This window comes from Lonchura striata, chromosome Z (assembly GCF_046129695.1).
Source record: "Lonchura striata isolate bLonStr1 chromosome Z, bLonStr1.mat, whole genome shotgun sequence".
Lineage (NCBI taxonomy): Eukaryota > Metazoa > Chordata > Aves > Passeriformes > Estrildidae > Lonchura > Lonchura striata.
The window spans coordinates 15007877-15031481 of NC_134642.1; the positions used below are offsets into that span (position 1 = coordinate 15007877).

Genomic DNA, 23605 nt, shown 5'->3' on the forward strand with positions numbered 1-23605 from the left:
TAGAAATCTTCTCTCCTTCCCTTTCTCAGGTGAGAGGAGAGAGAGAGGAAGAGAAGGAAAAAAACCACAGCTACAAGCACTAGTTTTATCATATGGCTGAACATCCCCCAGATCACCTACATAACCATGTATTCAGCTACCCCTTAAATATCAACAAAGACTAGAAGGCAATTATATCTTTGATTAAACTTTAGAGAAAAGTGTGTCAAAAAGGTCATTATAACATCTGCCAAATAATTTTAAATTCCAAGCCTATCCAAACACTCATTTGGCAAGTGCATCTCAACAGTATCTGTGGGAAGAAAGACCAAACATTGTGGAAGTGTATCACTGATACTTTCCACAAAAATAAAAAACAAAGCAGAAAAACAAAGTAAAACCTTATCCTCTACCTCATTTTTGGATTTATATATTAGACATATTTTTACTTAACAATAAATTCTAGTAGAACAAAAAGAGCGATAAAAATTAAGAAGAAAAATCAACTTTTGCACTGTCCACAAAAAGAGGAACATGTTTTCTTTAAAGGGACAAAAGACTTTTACAGAAAATTACCATGTATCACACCTTAAAAAGGCAACCCACAGAACAAGGAGCATAACAATGTCTAATACAATCTTTTAGACATTTGGAAAACAAGTCATTAAACATGTAAAATCCACATACCGATGCAAGGTTTAACATGCTGAAAACATGCCTTTGTCAGGTCACCTAACAATGCAAAAGAACTCTGCCGTACCTCAGGCATTTTGTCCTAAAGAGAGGAAGAAAAAAATTACAATTCTAGACGAGTTGCTGATTCTCTGAATAAAGGACATGTGTAGATCAAACACGTTATTCATCTCACCTGCATGCATTGATACATTAGTGTCAGGATATTGCTGCGAGCCACTAGCTGTTCAATATTGCCTCCAAGTCCTTCAGCTAAACCACTGAGTAAATCAAGAGCCACAATCATGAAATCTTTATCTGGAGCCTCATATTGGTCTGGCTGAGCATTATGCAACTGTAAACAAATAAGTACATATTTTCAAAATTTTATTGGATTTTCTCAGAAGTATGATAAAAAAGCTGCAGAACTGCATCCTCAGGTAGATATTCAATTTCCCTGCACACCTCTAATTTTACATAGTTAACACTTTGGTTTAGTGAAGTAACATGGGAATAGTTATAGCAAAATACCATGGCTTGTGCAAGTGTCTTCTGCACCAGATTTACACAGCGCTGGTACACAGGTTCACAGTATGGAAGAAAGCCAGATTGCAAGGCAGTAGCAACTGACGACAGGCACTGGAATTAAAAAAAAAATGGAGAGAGATAAAGTGGTCACTACTTTTCTTCACATGCCTGAAGAGTCTTTTACTTGGGAGAGGCAATTTGGAACTTAGGATTTTAAGTACACCAACAAGTAACTGATTAAGTAAATGCTACCTAGAAAGGCAGTAACAATTCAGCTGTGCCAAGGCAACTATCAGCAAGTTGTTACTCGCTCCTGCATACACCAGTTGAGAAAATTTCTCAGCAGCAGCATCTTCTTAACAATTAGCCAAGAAAATGTATGCAAAACCAGTTATGATAATTCAGACAGCACTTACACTAATCTTGACCATGAACAAGCCCTAATATAACCTAAGAGTTACAAAACTAATTTTTTCTGGAGGTGTTTTCCTCTAGAGGTGCTTCACACACAGCAAGTAAAGAGCATTAGACTACATGGCCTGGTTCATACCTTCAGCTTGTCTAACAATAGTTTTAATGGAGGGATGAAGGAAGAGCAAGGAGAAAGAAGACAAGAATAAAAGGAGGATAGAACCTTTTTTGGTAAAAGAATCCTATCCAAGAAAACACTCCAAAATGGCAGAATAAAATCTAAATTATTTCAGCTAAACCTAAGGACATTTATTCAGTCATAAATTTTTTTTACCATGGTCAGAATATTTTTTCCCTAATGGAAAATAGCTAAAAATGTCAGCTTTTATGGTCTTATTTCCTAGGAAGAACGCCTTTATTAAAAAAAGAAATTTCTAAAAATATATTCACATTTTAACATTTACCTCTAATAAAGGGAAGAGATCTTTATCCTCATCCTTCAGCATGTTCCACTTCTGGATCAATGGAGGCATTAGCATCTGAATATATTCCTGTTTAGGATGAAAATGCTGCTAAAACACTTTACTGCTTACCACTCTATCTCAAAGTTAAAAAATAACTGAGATATACTTTTTCAAATAAAGGAACAAACAGGTGTACTGTAATTCAATCACTGTTGCAATTCATAGAAATATTTTAATACTAGATTTTACAATTTGTGTTTGATATTTTTTCCAAAAGCACTTAAGTATCTTTACAGAGGAGTATCTTCCTCCAAGTTTGGTTTTAGCATAGCTGCCCAGGTTACATATCTGACTGCCCCAAGATGTACTGAAAACATTTTTATATTTACATTTTGGCTCTACATGTGCCACCTGCTTTTCTCAATCATTTTCTACTGCCTTGATGCTACAACCCTATATCCATGACCACAAGTTCTAAACTTCTTCCTCAAACTAACCATCCACAAAGAAATTTCCTATCCCTCCAGAAGGAGGCACTTAGTCCTTCTAGATAAAGTTGGATTCCTTGCCACTGCACAGCCACAGTCATAAGAACATTAAGCAAGGCACCTCTACAGTGCTGTTGCTTGCAGAAGGTATCCAAGGAGCCAATTGGTTTTCCTATGTCCAAAGATACAAAATTCTAATTGACTAAAGTCCCACCCTCATCAGGAGCTGTCATTTAGCTTCCTCCTGACGCTGTAAAACGTCAAGGTGGCCAGGCTCAGAGAGAGACTGAAAAACAGGTTATTGATGGTGTGGGGATCAAGATGGCAAGTAAAATAGAAACAACTAAAATCTTTTTTTTTCCTAGGGTGTATATGTAATTTGAAGTGCTATAGAGAAATAAAACAAGTTTCAATAATCATCATAAGATGCAAATATATGACATGTACATCTTCTGCTACATACATGTACACTAAAAATAACCCTACCACATTTGCCTGTGCTTTGTCCAAATGGGGTATCTATAGTGACATCATCTCTGAGCTAAAAAAACTTGAAGCATGAAGAAAACCATGATGAACAGCACATTTCACAACAAATCGCATACTTTTGCTTGTTTACTCAAAATGGCAAATATTTGTGTAGTGGGAAAATTATGTGCAGTCTATTTTATCTGTAAGCATGTCGCACTAATAAAAGGTACATGGAAATATCAGCATTTCTAGTTTATAACATAAAAAGCACACTACAAAAAACTCTGAACAAGTTTTTTAAATACAGTAACTCCTTCTACAGAACATAAGGTATACTCACTGGTTTATTTAGATGATGTCCTACAGAATCTGCTAGAGTTCCTATAGCATCATAAAGAATGAGCAGGTTTTTATGCTGGTATTTACTAAATGCGAAGACCAAAGTGTCAAGTATATATGCAAGGTAAGGAACAAGCTCTGTACAAGCCTCCTCTTCTAGAGTAGCAAAGGCACTGAAGGAAAATAAAACAGGTTAGTACCTTGGAAACAATGAAACAAGACAACTCCAAAATGCTCTACTTAACGTATTTCTGTTTTAACATAAAGCTGTATTTAAGTCCTCAAATTAATGTATGATATACTTCCAAAAAGGTAATACTTAAATAACTTTGATATTTTTTAACTGAACACAAAATCACCCATAAGGATCCAGCTTTTACATTGTGAAGAACAAAATTTTAATGTATTTCCATAAAACTCCTTAGGGAGTCTCCCACTAAAAAGAAAAGCATTAGCTAAAAAGCTACAATATACTAAGTAAAACAGAAGGAGCCTCAACAAAAGTTGATTATTTAAGTTAAAAATGGACCATTATCTTCAATGTACACAGTAGCTGCACCTAGACATTTTGATGCTGCTGTGCCAGTACAATACAAACATCACCTGGTACTGTCAGCTGTTTACTACACAGAAAAATACATAGAAAGACATGGAAAACTAAAAGCAAATACAGAGGATGAACAGTTTTAGCTGCACTTGGTCAAAGCACACATCATGACATCATGGAAACTTTTCACCTTGTCTATCCAGTGTTTCAACAGTAGAGTTAAGGAAACCCATCCAAAATGAAAGGAAACAAAAAAAATCCCCCTACACCAGAGACACTGTTTCAGAGAAACATTAAGGAAAGGGAAAAATTACGGAGCTTTTGAAGATATAGTGGCCTAGCTCTCTCAACAAGATTATTAGCTTATCTCTGCACTAAAATACATGCATCACTGCATGAGATAAACACTCTACTGTCTGCTACCAAATACAGAAATGGAGGTTTTAAACACAAGAGAACTGTGAACCCTAAATGGCTATCATCTTTACATCATTTATTTAATTATTTATTATTTATTTTTTATTTTATTATTAAGCATTCTTTCAGAAAGGCATACAACTTGAGTAGAAAAATGTATTTCAGTAAAATATCATTCTGTGTGTCGTCAAGTAAAGGAGCAGTTTCTTGAAAGTACAGAAGTGAATGTTAGACATCTGCTACCATACAGAATTTAAGGAACAAAAACATACAGTATCCTATGACCAATCTCCAATTTGGTAGACATAAACAATGTATGCAACTACTCAGAGTTGAGATAAAGCTCTTTGCCGTTGTCCATGAAGGTTCACTGTATTTCCTTGCAATTAAAAAAGCTAGTAAATATGTTTTGACCTGGAACAACTCTACATTTTCCTTACAGTGAAGTTTCCCAGTTTTTTAGTTGCAACAGTAATTTTAGTGAATCTCTGCTCTAAAGAAAGTATCTCAAAACTTGCTCCAAGTCTGACAATGGACTTATAATAATAAAAAAAAATCAGGTGTACTGTAATTTTTAATATTTCCATTCTAGATTTCCTGGTTTCCATGGCCCATTGCACATCTGTCACAATTGCCAGGTGTGGTTATTTAACTACACCACAAAACAGCTGTGTTCAACTAAATGCAGATTTTCAGCCATGTGGATGAGGAAAGCTTGAAGAGAAGTGGAGAAGTGGAAGATTTTCCTTTGGCTATTTTTTTTGGTTTCTTGTTTGTTTTGCTTGTTTTTTGGGTTTTGCATTTGTTTTTTTTTAATAGAATAAATAGAAAAAACATTAAAGCTACCCAAACTTGCTAGCCAAATTTTTGCAGACAAAAAGGAAACAGTGTTTAATTTCTAAATCTTACTAAGTACATTTCATAAAGCCATTGTATCTGTTCTCAGGCAAGAATATAGATTCCTTTTGAGCAAAACTTAGCCCAAGAACCCTAAATTAATCACTCTCCTTAGGCACTATTGACATTTTGGGGTGGCTATTATTATTATTACTATTATTATTATTACTACTATTACTATTATTATTATGTTTCAAGTGTTCAGAGGCAGATGTAACTGCTACTTGAAGAAACATTGAAAGCTAGTTGTGTACATTCCAGTCTGACAAAAACTGACATGTAAAACTTTTTTGATGCAATAGGGAGTCCACACATTCCCATTCTGTTAATGTTGTGTCCACTAATTAAGCAGTAATTTTTTTTTTTTTTAAAGAACTGGAGTGGGAGAAGGGAATCTTACCTCCCAGCATGTCGCTTCAAGAGAAGGGTAATATCCCTTGAAATAACCACAAGCAAAATGTTTTGGTCATGCTAAGTACAAACACTTTCAGTAATCCAATGATAGGACAGCTTTCCACTGTATTCAGTTCTGACCATGTTCACAGACATTTTTTAAAAAGGCCAAATTTCTGGTCAATGAAACAGCACATATTGAAAGTAAGTGTTGCAAACAGCTAATTTAGTGCAATCAATTATTTAAACTGCTGCTTTACATACTCTGAAAACAAACTGCACTAAGAGAAATAGATGTTAACTTTTTTCATGTTATTACAATTTGGGAGACAATTGCATCTACTCTAATTTAAGAGGAAGAGTAAGAGCTAGAAATGGAGTCACGCATTGACTGATTAAGGGCATGAAAATAGTTTCTCATGGTAAAAAAATACAGTGTAATGGATAGTGATGTTTTCTAAAGCTTTGGCTTACCTGCAGGCAGCTTCTTGTACTCTCTTGTTGCTATCCAAGATACGCTTTAGCAACTCAGTCATTAATGGCTTCAAGTATGTGTCTGGGGGTTGACTAACTACCCAGTGTGCATAGCGACTAAGAGTCCAGCATGTAATGGAGCGCACAAGAGCCTTTTTGTCAGAGAGGCACTGAATAAGGTGAGGGATTAGCTCTGGAAGATATGGAATCATACCCTGCATGCAGCCTGGAAAGAAAAATATAGCTATTGCAGTACCAGGATTAATGAAAAATTCCACTGTTTTCTGTTTCCTATGAGAGACATTTTCATTCTCTACCACGTAGGTATACAACATGCCATTAAAAATACAATTATTTTAACAAAGCAAGTCTAATTAATTTATATAAAGTTATAAAAAAACCCTCTTATGTAAATAATAATTATAATTATTATAATATCACATAATAAAATTATTAAAATTATTATATATTAATTAAATAAGCAATTAAAGTTATATTCTTTTCAATTACATTTCTACTTCAGTGCTTCCCCAATTTCCAGAAATACTTTTTTGAATGTAGTAAAGTACATCCAAATAAAGTTTCTGAAGCTCCTACTTCAGTCTACTCAAAATAAACAAGAAAATACCAAGCAGAGAAAGACTTGACAAGAAATCATCACATAAGAAAGGATTCCTTAGAAATTCAGATTTCTTAGTTTTTTCCTAAAATCATACCAATATTGACCAGGATTAAAATCTGCACCCTTCAGGTCAGCAAGGGCAATAAGACATTGAGATTTTCCAGAAGTACTAACTTCCACCTTGTCAGAGCTGGAAATCCAAACCAACTAAAACTTTTCTAATAACAGTAAAAAGAAGTATGTTCATTAGACAGTGAGGGAAAAAAAAGTTAATCTGGGCATGAACCCAAATCTACTTCTTTATCTTGCAAAAGGGACAAAGATGCTGGAACTTCAGCCAAAAGCTAAGCAAGACTGTGAGGAACTAAAAAAGAATGGAAGTTAACCTATTTTAATTGGAGGACTATCTACAAAAGGCATCTTAGTGTACTGAAGTCACAGAAATGGTCTTCGCCATTTCTGAAAACACTTAAAATCTAAGGCTAAAATTTATTAAATATTTCTCTTCTATGAAAACAAGCTAGTATTTTGAGAGACATCAAAACATCTATACTGCAAAGTTTAGAAAAGGATAAATAAAAGGAATCATGTAATCTGTTTAGCCTCCCAAACGTGCACAAATTTGAAAACTAAAAATAAAACAACTGCAGTACCTATCAGTAGATGAAGAGATTAATTACTAAAACCAAACCAGCTAAGGACAGACACTTGCTTGCCTTAGTAAGTTCACCCAAGCTACTTTAGAACCAATTTAAAAATCAGAAACCTGGTATGAACTGTTGCCTTACCTTCAGCAATTGCACCAAGAACAAGGATACCAGATTCTTTAACTACCCACTCGGGGTGGAAGAGCAATTCCTTCAAAAGTGGCAAGATGTGTGGTAGAAGTTCATCACGAAATACATTAGCTAGGACATCTAGAGCAGCAGCAGAACATTTCCCTGAAGAGAATTAACAGTGTTAATCTCTGCTTATTATACAAACACGCTTTTTAACTCTGAGCTGCCAGTGGATTCTCAGTGCACCAGGAGGGAACATACGTCCACTCCATTACACTACAGAGGGATCCACCGTGCTCCTGGGCAAGGCCACAGCTCTTAAAAAGCCATAATATAAATTCCTTCTTAATCTGCCATAAAGAATTGCACTGGTCTCATTTGTAAGCAATGCTGCTAAATTGTGAAGCTATGCTGGTGCTTCATCTCTGTTCAAACTGGAAGTCAAATATGGAACATTAGATATGTAATAGGGCACACAATTCTGATTTTCAGATAATACAAATTTTCTCAAATCCAAATAACATATGTCATTACACATTTTTGAAGTGTTCTACTCTTTCTCTTTTAGGCCACCATTCCTGAACAACTTCATCTTTCTCACCATTTTACTCAAAATCGTGTGCCACAGAGCATCTTATGTAATTTCAGCTTTCTCAGAAAATGCATATTTAATGCTGCAATCTCTACACACAGCAGTGACAAAAAGAATAATAAGAATATAAAACTACACTTTTTTTCCAAGATATAGCTTTACAGAAACAAGCATATTTGCACACATATTTTCAACAGCAGTAATTCTTCAGATATGACTCAGATACATCGATAAGCCTGAAGTTAAATTCACCTGTTGTGAAAACTTGTGGCCTTGGGGAAAAAGACCTATGTGGCTATGCCCACATCTCAAAGCATTATTCCACAATGAGTTTGTTTGCAAAGTAAATTCAAATCAGATTTGTCAGAATTTCACCAGATATTTTCTGTCACTGACCTTAAAAAACAGTTTGTGGTATTTTCTTTCCTTATAACATAGCCTATTAACCTAAAGGTCCTATGAACCTCCCAACAGGATATCTGAACTCTGGTTTCCTCAGAGCCATCTTCTACCTTCACAACTAAAGTACTTTACTGAGAAGTAAATTCCTCACTGACAAAAGAAATACCTGTAAGGGCCACAGGTAGTAGAATGTTCACATGGGAATAAAAACCAACCCAAACCAAACCAAATACAACCCAGTTTTAGAGGGAAGACTGAAATTAAAGAAAGCATTATTAAAGCTTGCTCCAGTTATCAATGTGCAAAGCTATTTTTTCTCTTTTTAAATTGAATTTAAACATGTGATACAGGAATTTTATTATTTCATAAAATATTAAGTCTGAAAGCTCAATTGAATTGTATAAAATAAATATTTGTTACTAAATCTGCCATATTCAAAATAAGCTTACAGATGGATAGCTTTTGCCAATACAAAGTCAAAGTGTCATCTCAAAGGCTCCCCCCTCCAACAAACCGAAAAAGCCTTGGTATTTCTTATACACAAATTTGTCTTTTTACTGTGCTTCTTGTATTATGCAAGTAGCTCTTATTCAAAGCTTTTCACATGTTACTTTGACCTACTTAAATTCCAGTCAGAAATAGTATCATCATCATCAAGTTCATCGTCATCATCGTCATCATCTTCAATACCATCTTCTTCATGTTGCTGAGCCACCGTCTTCGAACGATGGAAACGAGGCCTTATATCCTGCTCACTATCTGGAATAGCTTCATCTTCTTCAACATCCCCCTGTCATCAAATTGTTTTATTAGAAAAACTCGTCCAACTGTATTGCTCAAGAAAATTAACAATGTAGTTTTAGTTCAAGATTTTGTAAGTTCAAGATATTGTCAGTGTACCTGAGCTGCTCAACCAAAAAAATGTCACTGTTTCTGTGTTCTACTGCTGTATTTACCAGAAAAGCAATAGAAAGATACAAGGAAGAGAGGTATGCTCACCCCCAAAGTAACCTTCTTATCAAGACATTACACAATGGGAATGAAATAGAAAGAGGTGATTAAGAAATTTTGATACACAGACATAGGTAGTGATAGAAAAAGCTAGGTATTCAACCTGGAAGGCATTAGAATTAGTTCCGAACATTTTTAATGCTGAATTCTTGCAATAGTTCATGGTAATAATATCCCAGCTTTGCCTAAATTGTGTGGGAGGGGACTGGGACAAAGCAGGAGAGCCACAGATTATTTTCCAACAAACACAGCATCAGGTGCATTTAGTATTTGCAACAGCATACTTTGCTCCAGAAAGTTAATTCTCCACTGAAGAGATGGTAGGCTAGGTCTGCCCACTCTGACCTGAATCATTATGATTTAGAGGTCAGAACATAACCAACTATTCCAACAAAGTAAAAGAAACTGGTGCTCACCTTCAACAGAATAATATCAATCTCTGAATATTTCATACCATTTACCAGCACAGGTATCAGCCTACAAAGAAATATTTATACATATTAAAGTAACACATAAAAAAGCAACAGTTTGAATTTATATGGGCCATACTTTTGGTTGTAACCTTCACCTCCCAACTCAAAAGAGAAATACCTTAGCCAGATAAAAAGAGATACCTAAACCAAGTCCTATGTCATAAGATTCATCAATACTTTGTAATGAGAAAAAGTGTTATTTCAAATTACAAACTTTTAAATAGAAGTAGTCCAATGACACAACTGATGAACTTATTTGGAAGGACCTTTCAGAAATTGCATCTATAGGTTTTTAGTAAGAATTCAAACTCCCATAATATACACGATAAATTGACTCTTGCCAATAGTACTTGTCACTTTATTTACTTGTCAATGAAGATTTTACCTCACTACTGTTAAAGATGGAGGCGGAACTACATTAATCTCTTCTATTATCTCATGATTACTTCAGTAAGACAAGCTTTCAACATTGCAGAAATCTTGACTAATCCATATTAGGATTTACTTAATTATTAAACAGATTATGGCTATAGAGCTCCAACTGTATAGAAGTATAGCTAAAAAAGAACTAAGGAAAAAAGTAAAATACTTCCCATTAAAACATGTTCACCACAACAAAAGAAAAAATGTGTAAGAATATATAAGCCAAATGAAACTAATAACCACGGATGACACAGCAACAGTGACAGACCCAATGTTGCTATATTCTGCATGTATTGTTTTTGAAAGTGTCAGGCTTGCTCTAATAATCACACACTGCAGTGTCACATTATTTTCTAAACTTTAAATGAAGGAATAGTAAGTATAAACATTATATCATCAATTCATTGGCATTTCTGCAGCATACTTTGTGAAATATACATTTTATAAAAAAGCCTACAGGCGTAAAATGGAATAGATATTAGAAACCACATTTTAAGATCTTGTCTCACTTTTAATTTAACATACAAAAATTTAAGATTATCAAATACTGACAAGCTTATATAACTCCCTAGTCAAGCAGGACTCAACAATAAATAAGTTGCCTTAAACACACATGACATTGAAAGATCATGGTGAAAAACATGATATGACTCTTAATAATTTATTTTTCTAGATATTTAAAAGCTTTTTTAAATTTTAAAAAATTAGTATGATGCTGTTGCAATGTCAAGGTTCATGTAGGCCAAAAGAGATTTAATACTAATAGTTGTTAACTATGTGGTGTGTGCTGGGAACTTCTATTATGTAGGATCTATCATTCTTTTGCCTTTTGAACTACAAAACCAGGAATTAAATCAGACCATTTTGAAATTTTAAAATAATTTTTTGTAACACATTCTCCTGGTTTTAACTCCTAGTCTTTCTCTGCAGCAGTGCATGTTTTAATCTCAATTTTATACTTTTTAATTGGTTAGGAAAACGAAAAATTTTGCTTTCTATTTTAATTACTTCAATGCTATTTTTGCTGAGAACGATGTGTCTCCTTGTCATTCAGTTCTTCCACTCAAAATCTTGAGAGAACTCTGTCCATATTTAAAAAATCTTCAAAGAATAAATGAAAAGAAAGAGTTTTCATTTGATGGCAACACTGAAGAACTAATTTCCTGTTGTGAAAGATTTCAAATTAGTCTGGAGGAAGTTGCAAGCACTGTTGCAGACAAAAATATATTTACATTACACACATGGATATTTATCCCATTCAATCAAAGACCTATCTCTTGAGGCATAGGAAAACTTTTTGAAACTTTGATGAAGTATGTTTTGAAACTTATACTACTATCAGGCTGCAGAAGTATGAAGGAACAAATTGTACAGGCTTTTTTTTCCACATTAACTTGTAAGAGTAATTGATACAAAATTGATTCCTAAATCCAAGCTGTGCCATTTTGCTTTATTCTCTTTTTCAAATGAAGAACCCTTTGTATGACAATGCACATTGAAGCACTGCACAGAGATGCCTACATCGCAGTAGTCAAGACGACTAGTTCAAGATGACCAGATATTATGGATAATGTCACGTGGAGTTGTTCACTTAAGTGCATTTTACTGTATCTTTGCATTCACATGAAGTGTAACAGCTGTTAAATTCGAGGTAAGCACTACAGTGACACAGTTAAGTTGTTTCTGGAGTTCACTGGGTCTGAAACCCTCAGAAGTCTTTTCAATTTTACCATGCACAAGAATTAGCTATGGAATTTTTCTAAGCATAATGCAAGCCATATACACTGTCTCTGAGAGTATCCATGAACAAGTCAACTGAAATTTTAAGAGGACTGTCTGGAAACAAGTATGAGTTGTAATTCTTGATACTTACTTAGTAAGATGCCGACATAATACCTCTTTACAAATTGGCTGTTCAGCCAAAGTCAGCCAAAATTCACATGCCTCCAAAGCCACATTTTCATCTTGGTCCTGGGTCCTTTGAAGCATGTACTACAAAATATAAAATAAATTAGTTGTATAAAATAGAACCTTTATGTTAGAACTTCTTAATTAGCAGCTCAAAGAGCATCTCAGGAATGTAAAATAACATTCTTTATCCTGGTTACAGTCAGCACATCCCAAAAAGTGACAGCTTTAATGTGTAAAATGGAGCAGTTACAGCACTAGTGCTAGATTTTTAACATAATTTTTGCACTTAGGGTCAATGCCTGGCTGTGATCCCAGCCATTTAGGGATAATTGACTTAATGAAGAATAAACAACTGCCATATGCATTGCCTTCAAACACAATGTCAATTTGCAATTAGATAAGAAGAATGTTTTGCAATGTCCGTCTTAAAGGGAAACAAAGAGCTAGCAAGTGCAAGACCAACACACCTGTTCTGATGAATACATTTTATTTATTATTTCTGAAATGTCAAACAGGGGAATCTGCGGAACATCTAGGAAATGAGACTCACCTCAACTATACTAATCATATGAGGAAGCAGGCGATCCATTCGAACTTCCAGCAACATTACAAGAGCACGGCAAACATTTTTGCGTACTTCAGGCTCCTCATCACCAGCCAGTGCAAAAAGATTCTGTTGGAAAGTAGTAACAGTTGAAAAACATCAATTCATCAAGTTCAACTTGTATTAGAATTGACATTACTGGCTGACTAAAGGAGATAGTTACACCTCTATACTTGCCCAATGCACACCTCAGAATACTATTTTATTTTTTAAAGACATATGGGTTAGCAAATTGACTCTTCAGCCTCTCAGTGTATATTTTATACATAAATATGACACTGTGTATTAACACTTGTACAAGAACAGTACTTCTGGATAATATTTACTCTTAATATAAATTGTGTCAGTACATAAAAGAAGCAAATAAAATACTCTAGACAAGCCGGAACCTTTTAATCCAAGTTCAGTAACAGTATTCAGACAGGCAGATAGGCCCAGTGACATGCACTTCCCAGGACAGGTAAGGGACAGACTGCTGCCATTACCTGTGCACCTTTGCACAACAAGAGTTCTCCCTACTTAGGAAAAGGAAACATCTTTTGAAATACATCTACTTCTTTTGCTCACAGTGTGGTTAGCTCTGAGCACAAGCATACAGAGTGAACTTGAAGCCATGGGGGCTTAAGCTAAAAATGGGCAATGAGAAATGGAGAGTTTAGGGGTAGAGGTGGTTGTAAAATGTAGTTGAAACCTCTTGATAAATCCGATAGATAATTTGACTTAAACCTCCAACCAAGAATACACACCCACCTCAATAAAAGAATCTATGTGCAACATAAGAGCTTGAGTTCTGCTGATGATAAATTGGTTGACACATGCTACTGCATGAGACCTACAACAGAAACAGTTAAAATATATGTTTGAGTTAAAAACATTTTTAAAGTGTACTCAGGCATTAAAAGCATAAACCAAATATCTTCAAAGGCAAGAGAGAACAAATCTATGCATCTCTAGCATTACCAACAAAAAAAATACTAAACTACATTTTAAGTACTGCCTTATACTCTGATATACCTAATAAATATTTAAAAATAAGGTATTCAGTAAATAGGCTACAATGACTACAGCTGGCATATTTTTTCTGAACAGTATTTATGCTCTTTTTTAGCACTTTGTGACTGAGATCTTCTTGGAATATAATAATTCCATACAAGTCAATATGGCAGTATTTTAGCTTGACCTTCTTCGCTGTTAAGTATGCAACCATCTTTGCAATATGTTTGCAATTTACTGAGACCAGAATGAGTTCACAATATAGATGTAGCTTAGAATAAAAATACACTTGTAGTTGGATACATATGAAAACACTTGTGGAACAAACATTCCAAGAAATGAAGCATTGTTCTCCTATTCCATTTCATGCAAAGCCATCATTACAGGTCTTTTTCATTCTCAGACACAAAAGTCAAATTCTCAAGGCAGAGGTACAAGGCAAAACTACATGTAGAACCCTTTGAAGATTCATGATAGTATTTTTACTACTGTAACTTCAAATTTCCATTCTGTTAAGACATTCCTTGGAGGACTCTGTCATAAAACATTGTTCAAAATTTGTCTTTTGAGAGATTTAAAGTATTGCTGACAAAACTAGTCCTCTTCACACCTCAGCACCATGTACTGAAATTAGGCTGTGGGTAAGCAAGTAGCCTTTAAACTTGAAACTGATTTAGGTGTCAAAGCCATGAACATAGCAACACAGGAAAAAAGTGAAAGACTGTACAGTGTGGTAGGAAAAAAGCATGTTTTTCTGCCTCTCTCCCAACTCCAGAGAATTATTAAGTTTATCTTTCCACAAAACCAAGTTCACACTTAATTTCATAATTTTCTTAGTGAGCATCTTTTATAGATGACTTTCTAAATTTTCAAAGAGAAGATAAAACACATTTCACAGCGTCACAAAGAATCATAGAATGATTAAGGTTGGAAAGCACCTCTTAAAGTCATCTGGTTGACACCTGTGCTCAAGCAGGGCCACCTACAGCCAGTTGCCCAGAACCACATCCAGCTGGCTACTGACTATCTCCAAGGATGGAGACTCCATCACCTCTTTGGGTAACCTGTGCCAGTGACTGGTCACCCTCCCAGCAAAAAAGGTGTTTTCTGATATTCAGAAAGAACATTCTGAGTTTCTGTTTGCAGCTACTGCCTCTGCTTCTGTCACTGGGCATGACTGGAAAGAGCTTGTGCATTTTTTTTTCCCTCCCTCTCTTAAAGTATTTACATATCTTGGTGAGTCCCAACTCTCTTGGCCTTTCCTGATATGGCTCTTTGCTGGAGTCTTTCCAGTATATCCATGTCTCTCTTACACTGAACAGTCCAGAACTGGACATGGTACTTCAGGTGTGATCTCACCTGGAAGATGAAGGGAAGGATCACCTCCCTTAAACCAGCTGGCAATACTCAAGCCCAGGATACCATTAGCCTTCTTTGTGGCAGGGGCACTCTGTTGGCTCAGTTCAGGGTAAAAGCTACAGTTCTTTGTAATGAATATTAGCAGCGACATTTTAATTCTAGAATTTTCCTTTTATATGGCTACTTTGGAGAGATTAACATAGTTTTACAGTGACAGGTACAATGAATCAATTTAATTTGATTCTGCTGGAATTTCAGTTAAATGCAGAATTTTTTCTTCTGTCAGAACTCAGAAACTTTTGTCAGCAAAAGAATTTTTACTCTTCCATTGCTGAAGCCATTACAAAAGTAATGTAAAATTGTTATTTCTAATCATAATAATAAGTTCTAAGCACAGCACTGAACTTTTGTAATAATATGCAAAAACTTAAAAGAAGCTATTTGATTTTCAGAGTTATAGACGGATTGTATGAAGAGGTGAGATTTTTGTATTAACTATGAAAAAAACAGGAAAATTACTGATGCATGGAATCTCTGTGGGTCTCTGCAGGATTATTTAAAAAAACTAATCAGGCTTTAAACAGATCTACAAAATAGTAGCCTTGCTGCTAATGTAAATAGAATTTTAGCAGGTAACTGTAAGTACAACTCATAAACCTACCGTATTTTTGGACTGCTGTGCTTGAAGAACTGTAAGAACTTAGGTATCATGATATTGAGTGGCCGGTCCAACACATCACTATCTAAAATTTCAGCGGAATCTTCACATATCTTCTGAAGAGCACCAAATGCACCCTGTTTAAAAATGAATGAACAAGTAAGCATTTTCTTTCACATTCTGAAGAAAACAAAATTTAAGACTTCGTATAGAATGGGTAATGCCAGCACAACACAGTAAATGTAGCTAGTTAATAGTGTAAATGCAGCTAACTAATTAACTAACTAAATAAATTGAAATAGTCTAAAAGGCATTTTAGTTAAACCAGCATCTGAGCATCTGTCAGCTCTCAAGGTGGGAGAGTCAGCAATGACTAAATGATAATTTTAGTTTGATTTGATGCTTATCTATCTAAATATATTTCAAAGAACAATTAAAAGCTAATTTTTATTTGAGAAGTAAGTAGAATGAGCAGAGGTATCCAAACTAATTGCACATATAATTGTATTTCTTTTAATAATTCACTATGGGACAAAACAAAGATGATGGTCAATGTGAGTTTCATTTTCAAATGTGGGGTTTTTTTCCCAAGAAGAAGAAGAAGCACAAAACCCTACACAACAACATGGTATCTTGGAACATTAGTCATCTCTGAGGTTCACTTTATACATGTTTCACACTTCCATGGAGATGTTAGCAAGTACTTCAAATCGTGTGATCACAATCTTTTATTTTTTTACATCAGACATAGCTTTTTATTTTTTCTGTTAGTTTATAACTGTTATTTACTTATTTCCCTTCGTACAGACTAAACAAAACAGTTCATTTCATTTTGATATAGGAATCGATCATTCTTCCAGGTTAAGTTACAAGAAGAATGAACACTACTTTTATATAAAACAAAATTCAACATCAGCTTAATAATGCTAATGGTGCCTAAAAGAGTAGGCATCACACAGCAGTAATTTCAGGACACTTCTGAACTGAGATAAGCTAATTATCCATCTGGAATCTTATTCTTCTTTTATGCAAAGAAAATCAGTTTGCTTGAATGAACAGTAAGAACATGGATCACAGGTAGAAGAAAAAGAATCAAATTTGAGCCACCATTCTGCAAGGAGAACAAATGGGTATGTATAAATACAGACATACACACAATACATATACATAGTGCCTCTGAAGAGAGAAAGAAATAATGAAATTCAGATGATTCTCTTCTACTTTCTATAAATCTCCTTACCTCACAGGTATTGTAATCTTCAGAATCCAACAGGCTGCAAAGCTTTGGCAAGAGTTCAGGCCAATTCTGTAACTCCCCTTTTGAGGCAATGGTCGTTATCAGAATGCCTGAAAGAAACAGAAGAATGGAGAAAATGAGATCTCACATGCTTTCACTTCTTTCATACACATTTTTTGTACTTTTCTCAAATATCTAAAGAGCTCAGAAAGTTATGGTTTTGTTAAGAACTGGCATGCATAAAAAGAGGAAGCACATTTAATTACAAATGTTATTTTAAGGGCTTTGAACAGCAAAGGTGCGTTTCTCCTTCCAGCTGCCATGAAGGGCTCCAGTATTAGAAATCAAGCACCAAGTAACTTCAGTTAAGGAAATTATAAATTACAAAATTTATATATATGTACAATTTATAATTAATAACACAGCAGGGCAGTTTTGGCTCTAAATTTACCAAACACTGTACAAATCTGGACTTTTAATAAATACAGAGTATCCACCCAAAGTCACATCTTTTTTTACTATGATACGAAAGCATGAATGTGGGAATCTTTCATTCAATAAACTTACAACCTAGTGATAAATTACATATTCACAGCTTTACTGTGTTTACACAAAACAATAAGGACATATTCTAAGACCAAGATATCTACTAAGAGGTTAAACACTATGGTAGGTCATCCAGTTAGGAGCTGTGAGAGCCAGCAAACAGACAGGTCAGAATCACTAATTCTGTTTCCAGCACATAAAGAAATCCTGGGAAAAACTAATTAGGTGACAAGGATAGAGAAAGCTACTTATAAAATAGGACTGAATTTGTATGAGTCCATTTTGCCTCAATGCAAAATGTAACAACTAGCACAATCCTTTATGCTACTGGCAGTTACTTCTAATAAGTAGAAACACAGAAGAACTCAACACTACTACGACTAGTAATCTCCCAAGCAAAAAGTGATGGAAAAAGTTTCCCAAGCTTTTTCCATGAGCTACGCACAATATATAATTTTAATTTGGAATAAAATGCTAAAATTCTTGTTAAATACAGAAGAATAAAGTACAACATTACAGAGCAAAGGACATCCTGGACAGGACACACAGAAACTAATAAATATTTTGCATTATTCCTTTGATGCAATGTGCTGGATCTTTTAAGGTCCTAGAACTGGTTTCAGAGATTGAAGTGGTCTGGCATGCAATTCAGACCATACGTGTCATTACAAACTTTCTGTACAGATGGTGCTTTGCCTCTGTAACTTCTGAAGCCGATTTCTGAACTCTTTAACTTTTAAAAGCTAAACTTCATAACAAAATTCCCCCTTAAAGGGCAATCGTTAGCTTTCAATTTTCTCCTGCAGTGAATCTCTCCAGTTCCTCCACTGCTTTCAAATACTGAAACTATTTTCCCTCCTTGTTTTCAATCAGGAGCTATATTAAGGTCGTGACTAGACTAGAGTCCCTAGAAAGTTTTAAGAACAGTTGCAGACACTTTCTTAAGAGACGTATTTATATGCTGGTATATTTGTGGGTCCTCAACAAAGGCAGCTTGAATCTACATTTCAAAATTTGCACATGGGGTTTTAAAATCTATACCACTGGTTAACAGCACTGAGAAGATACACTGTGCTACTCATTTGGAGATTAGAATAAAGATAAGCTAAGTAAGGATAAAACAATGTGCAGTTATCATTTGGTCTCAAGTTATGTGCTCATTCTCCTCAGCAAGGTGACTTCTGAAGATGCGATTAACCAGCTTGTCTCCATCTGGGCCAAAAAGTACCTTCTGTCTGATTAGCACTACATATTAGAGACCACAAAGAAGAGTGAATACTGCATTAAATCTTCTCTGATGCCATTTTGATGTTCTTGCTCTCAGAACTCCTGAGATATTATTTGCAACTGACTCATTAAATTGATAGTGCTTGAACTGCAAAAACATGTACTCATCAGAAACAGCAGCTCTAATCTCCACCTGCCAACTCATGCTAAGAAGGCAGTCCAGGTAGGTAGTACCTACTAGTACCAATAATCCAGTGGGTACTGGACCAAGGTCAGACAGCTACAAAGATCCAGCAATTCAAACACAAAGGTGCCAAACACATGCAAAACCGTAACACTTAATGCAAGCATGTAGTTCATCAGCTGCTACTCATCTTCAGAGCTCATATATGTCTAATAATCCCGGCAGAGATCACTTGAAGCTGAACAGTAATTAAGCTACTAATCCACAAGCATCTCCTATCAGGAAAATTTAAAGAGTAACTGCTTGAAAACTAACAACCCCTAACTCCCTCAAAAAAATACTCCACAGACCAATACCAAACAACCCTAAGATAGTGAACCAAATGGAGCTGGAATACATTCCTTAGCTAATTGCATTGTACTCCACTGAAAACTCTTATAAACAAAGAAGTAAGTATGACTTCTACAACCTGAAATTCAAAGAGTACCTGCCGCTGAAAGACTTATTTCTACTCTCATTAGGAACATCAGTCATTAATAGAATTCATAGTAAAGCAGCTTCACAATTGGCAAGACAGCAGGAAATTACTCAAAGAAATGAGTAATTTTCTCTAGTCTTTAGTCTATAACCTGAATGCCTGGAGAAGGAATCCTATAGAAAAAGCAAATTATTCTAAATAGTAACTGGTAGATTATTTTATAAAAGGAGACATCTGAAAGAATCTGAACTTCTTTCTGAACTGACACCCATACCCATTTTCAGAACTCAAATCCATGTTACATTTTACTCATCTTTGAGCAGACCAGGAAAATTACTACAACATTGGAGGAAATCATATTATCAAAGAATGGACAGAAAAGCAACTTTATCTTGAACTAAGTAAAAAAATACAAATATACGTATTTTATGAAAGCTGTATATCAAGACAAAGTATTTACGAAATCAAAAATTTATGTAACACATAAAACTTCTCACGGGAACTAGATCATCTTTAAGGTCTCTTCTGAAAGCATTTCAAGATTTTATAATACTATGAAGTTCTGTATACCACACTTACCTATTGTTTTCTGACAGAAGCTCTTTACATGAATGCCTTATGTATGGTATGATGATGTGCACATGTGTATGTATAGAGGGTGGGATGTAGAAAATCAGCTAACAGAAGCATTTCATTGATACAATCAGAGCACTGCAATAGTTTTTAAATCAGGCCTTTATCGTGTTCCTTTATTTAGGTATATAAGCTGGCAGCAAGCTCAATTTAGGAAGATTCAGATCTTACATTTCAAGAAAGATGAACTGAATTGCTACATCACTTCTAAGATAACAGGAATCTGAAGTATGACATCTCTATATCCACAATAAAGAAAAATTTCATTGAAGCATGGTGAGCTTGCGACAGTTATAAGAAACAAAAAATTTTACTAATTTAGTAACTCTTTATGTCCCTAATACAGCTTTCACCCATATCAGAAACATCTTCAGTATGCAGAGGGCAGCATTAAGAACAAACTTACCTACAGTAGCTCTAATTAAAGGGGAGGAATCACCAATGTTGTTCAGACATTCACTTTTAATGAAGTCAGTTACCCCATTTGGAAAGTTATGAAAATGTGCTTTTACATTATTCTTCAAGATAAGACCACTCAAGGAACGTGTTGGCTCATCTGCAACAGAAAGTGATAACAGTCAATCTTCAATCAGCTCACAGAAAAAGTCAGATTTCCAGAACAATGCCACAAGATCAAAGCTTATATACAGATATTAATCTTAATTTCCTTATGTCTCTTTCCAGCTACACCCATCAATTCACCTAGGAAAACTTTTCAGGTTCAGAGTACACAAATTAATTACCAAGCATGTAAAGTTCAACATGGGTAGTGCCAGATTCTGCAGCTGAGGATGGAGCAAACAGTTGAGGATGTGCAGATAGACTGGGAAATCAGATGCTGGAAAGCAGTACCACAGAAAGGGTCTCGAGGGTCCTGGCTGATGGCAAGTTGAACGTGGTCAGCAGTGCCCTGGCAGCCAGGAGGGCCAGCCGTGTCCTGGGGACATCAGGCACAGCACTGTTGTCCCAGTCTGCTCTGCACTGGGGCAGCCTCACCTCGAGTGCTGGGGGCAGTTCTGGGTGCCACAACAGCCTAATGTAAGGCTAGAGAGTGTCCAAAGGAGGGCCATGAGGATGGTGAAAGGCCTTGAGGGGAAGCTGTATGAGGAGCAGCTGAGGCCACCTGGTCTGTTCAGCCTGGAGGACACTGAGGGGAGACCTCATTGCAGTCTACATCTTCTTCTTGTGAGGGGAAGAGGATGGAGAGGCACTGATCTCTTTTCTGTGGTGACCAGTGACAGGACCCAAAGGAATGGCCTGAATTTGTGTCAGGGGAGGTTTAGGTTGGATATTAGGGAAAGGTTCCTCAACCAGAGGGTGGCTGAGCACTGGTAGGGGCTCTCCAGGGAAGCTCTAACAGCACCAAGCCTGACAGAACTGAAGAAGCGTTTGGACAATGCTCTTGGGCACATGGTGTGATTCTTGAGGTGTCCTGTGCAGGGCCAGGACTTGGTGATCCTTGTTGGTCCCTTCCAACTCAACATATTGTGTGATTCCGTGATACATTGTTTCTGTTTATCCAAAGTTAGAATATTGGACTATAAACTTTACATTTTAAGAGAAATTTTTTAATAGACATATAAGCAAGGAATAGATCTGAAGTCATATGATACAAGAAACTCTGCTAAAGATGTTTGTCAGGCAAAGACATTCAGACAGTCTGATTATATTGACAGGCTTGCTGCAATACTGTTACTGTAAGGAACTGGTGACAAACCCAGCTTCACCACAGTAGGATATAGAAATGATGTAGGGAATGTGCAGTAAAATCTCTACCCCTACTCCCACATGAATATAATGTTCAATTTTTCTATGAAGTAAGGACTTCAATCCCTTTTAAAATGCAAAATGCTGATCTATTAAATTAGTAATTAGAGGAAGCAGGAAAAAAATCCTTAGCAATGTTAACAGGAACGTGTTACATAGTATGAGCTAAAAAATAAATGCAACCAGAACTGACCTGAATTGAGTAAGAATTTAAGTTCAAGTAACAGTATGAGTTCTGTTCACTGAGCTTTCTCTAAGTTACTGGGACAAGTTGAGTAACGGAAAAAGAATGGTCTAGATTTTTCATTTATAGTGGAGTAGATTCGTGTTTTGTTCTTAACAAAGGGAATGAGTAACTTGGTATTACATCTGACATATGCTGAAAGTGAAAGATCTGAACCCTTTCTATATAGAAAGGGTTAGTTTACAGTATAAACAAATTTAAATTTAGTTTAGAGCAACTGTAGTAGCACTAGAAGCTAATTTTAATCAGCATTTTAGTCACTTGTTGAATTTTTCTAAGAAGCCCTGATTTTGGCAAAATAAGGAATTCCTTTGTGCCATGAAGTAGTCTACACATGGGTTTATTCCAGTCCTTCAAAACTATTATTACCTAACAGAAATAAGCAAAATAAGAGATACAACTATCAAATATAAAGTAATTTCAAACTAAAGATACTGCATGACAAAACCAAGACTCTCACAACACTGCAATGTCTCACTGACAGATGACTGACAGATATTGGACACTTTATATCAGAAGAGAAACAGAGCTTTTCAGAAGATAGGGGATTGTTCAGCTGATCAGAAATTAAAATTAATTTTATTCAACTGATTTTGAGTATTAAAACCAGAGTGCCTTCACAGTCTTTTTAATCTTGTCTTTTATGTACATATTTCAGTTCTAAAGAACCATTAGTTAGAATGCCCTAGAATACAAAGGTATTTATATAGAAACAAACATATCCTTTAGAATTCAGTAACTTTATAAATGAGGAAGCCATCCAATGAATACATATTTAAGGCAATTCTATAACTTTCCCTATGCTATATGATTTAAATACCAACATTAAAAAATAAAACTCGTTTCACTTGCACAGAACTACATTTGCCAGCACCTCTTCTGGGAGAAGGAGGGGAAAAGAGGGTTTGTTATTTTAAATAAAAAAACTAAAGACTGTATGCAGGGACAAACTTTTCTCAGCTTCACAACTTAGCTGTGAGCCATCACAAGTATTACTGTAGCTACTTCCCAAGTCAAATCAAGTAATTTTGAGATAGTCTCTAAATCAAAAGTAAAATCTTCACATCAATTCTTGCACCAATAATGTTGAACTCTGACTGCTTTACATAACTGTCATCCATTGGTAGATACACACACCTTTAAGAAATTCAGTCATTCATACATTATTATGATGATTTAAAATTGTGCCTGGGGAGAAAATAAGCCAAAGGAGTCCTTTAATTTACATGTTTTAAAACTTCTGCAAACCACAAAAACCCATTTATCTTTAACAGCCACAGACACCAAATACAACAGTTACTATAATTCTTTAACATCTAGCACTATCTTCTTGGCATGAATGAAATCAGTGACAACCAAAGCCTGATCATAATATAGTAGAT

The 23605-nt window shown here is 35.4% G+C and overlaps 1 protein-coding gene across 2 annotated transcripts in view; it reads right to left on the reverse strand.

Moving 5' to 3' along the window:
- Window positions 1-23605, reverse strand: part of TNPO1 (transportin 1) — a 75465-nt gene that overhangs the window by 15838 nt on the left and 36022 nt on the right. For both annotated transcript variants that reach the window (XM_021531770.3, XM_077790015.1), the window contains 15 exons: window positions 20619-20768; window positions 17148-17254; window positions 15911-16044; window positions 13648-13729; window positions 12844-12966; window positions 12256-12374; window positions 9903-9963; window positions 9097-9265; window positions 7491-7643; window positions 6081-6306; window positions 3354-3525; window positions 2055-2141; window positions 1183-1290; window positions 848-1006; window positions 667-754 (listed from right to left, as the gene is read on the reverse strand). In XM_021531770.3, coding sequence (XP_021387445.1) covers window positions 667-754; window positions 848-1006; window positions 1183-1290; window positions 2055-2141; window positions 3354-3525; window positions 6081-6306; window positions 7491-7643; window positions 9097-9265; window positions 9903-9963; window positions 12256-12374; window positions 12844-12966; window positions 13648-13729; window positions 15911-16044; window positions 17148-17254; window positions 20619-20768 — 1938 coding nt within the window. The remainder of the gene's footprint in view (window positions 1-666; window positions 755-847; window positions 1007-1182; window positions 1291-2054; window positions 2142-3353; window positions 3526-6080; window positions 6307-7490; window positions 7644-9096; window positions 9266-9902; window positions 9964-12255; window positions 12375-12843; window positions 12967-13647; window positions 13730-15910; window positions 16045-17147; window positions 17255-20618; window positions 20769-23605) is intronic.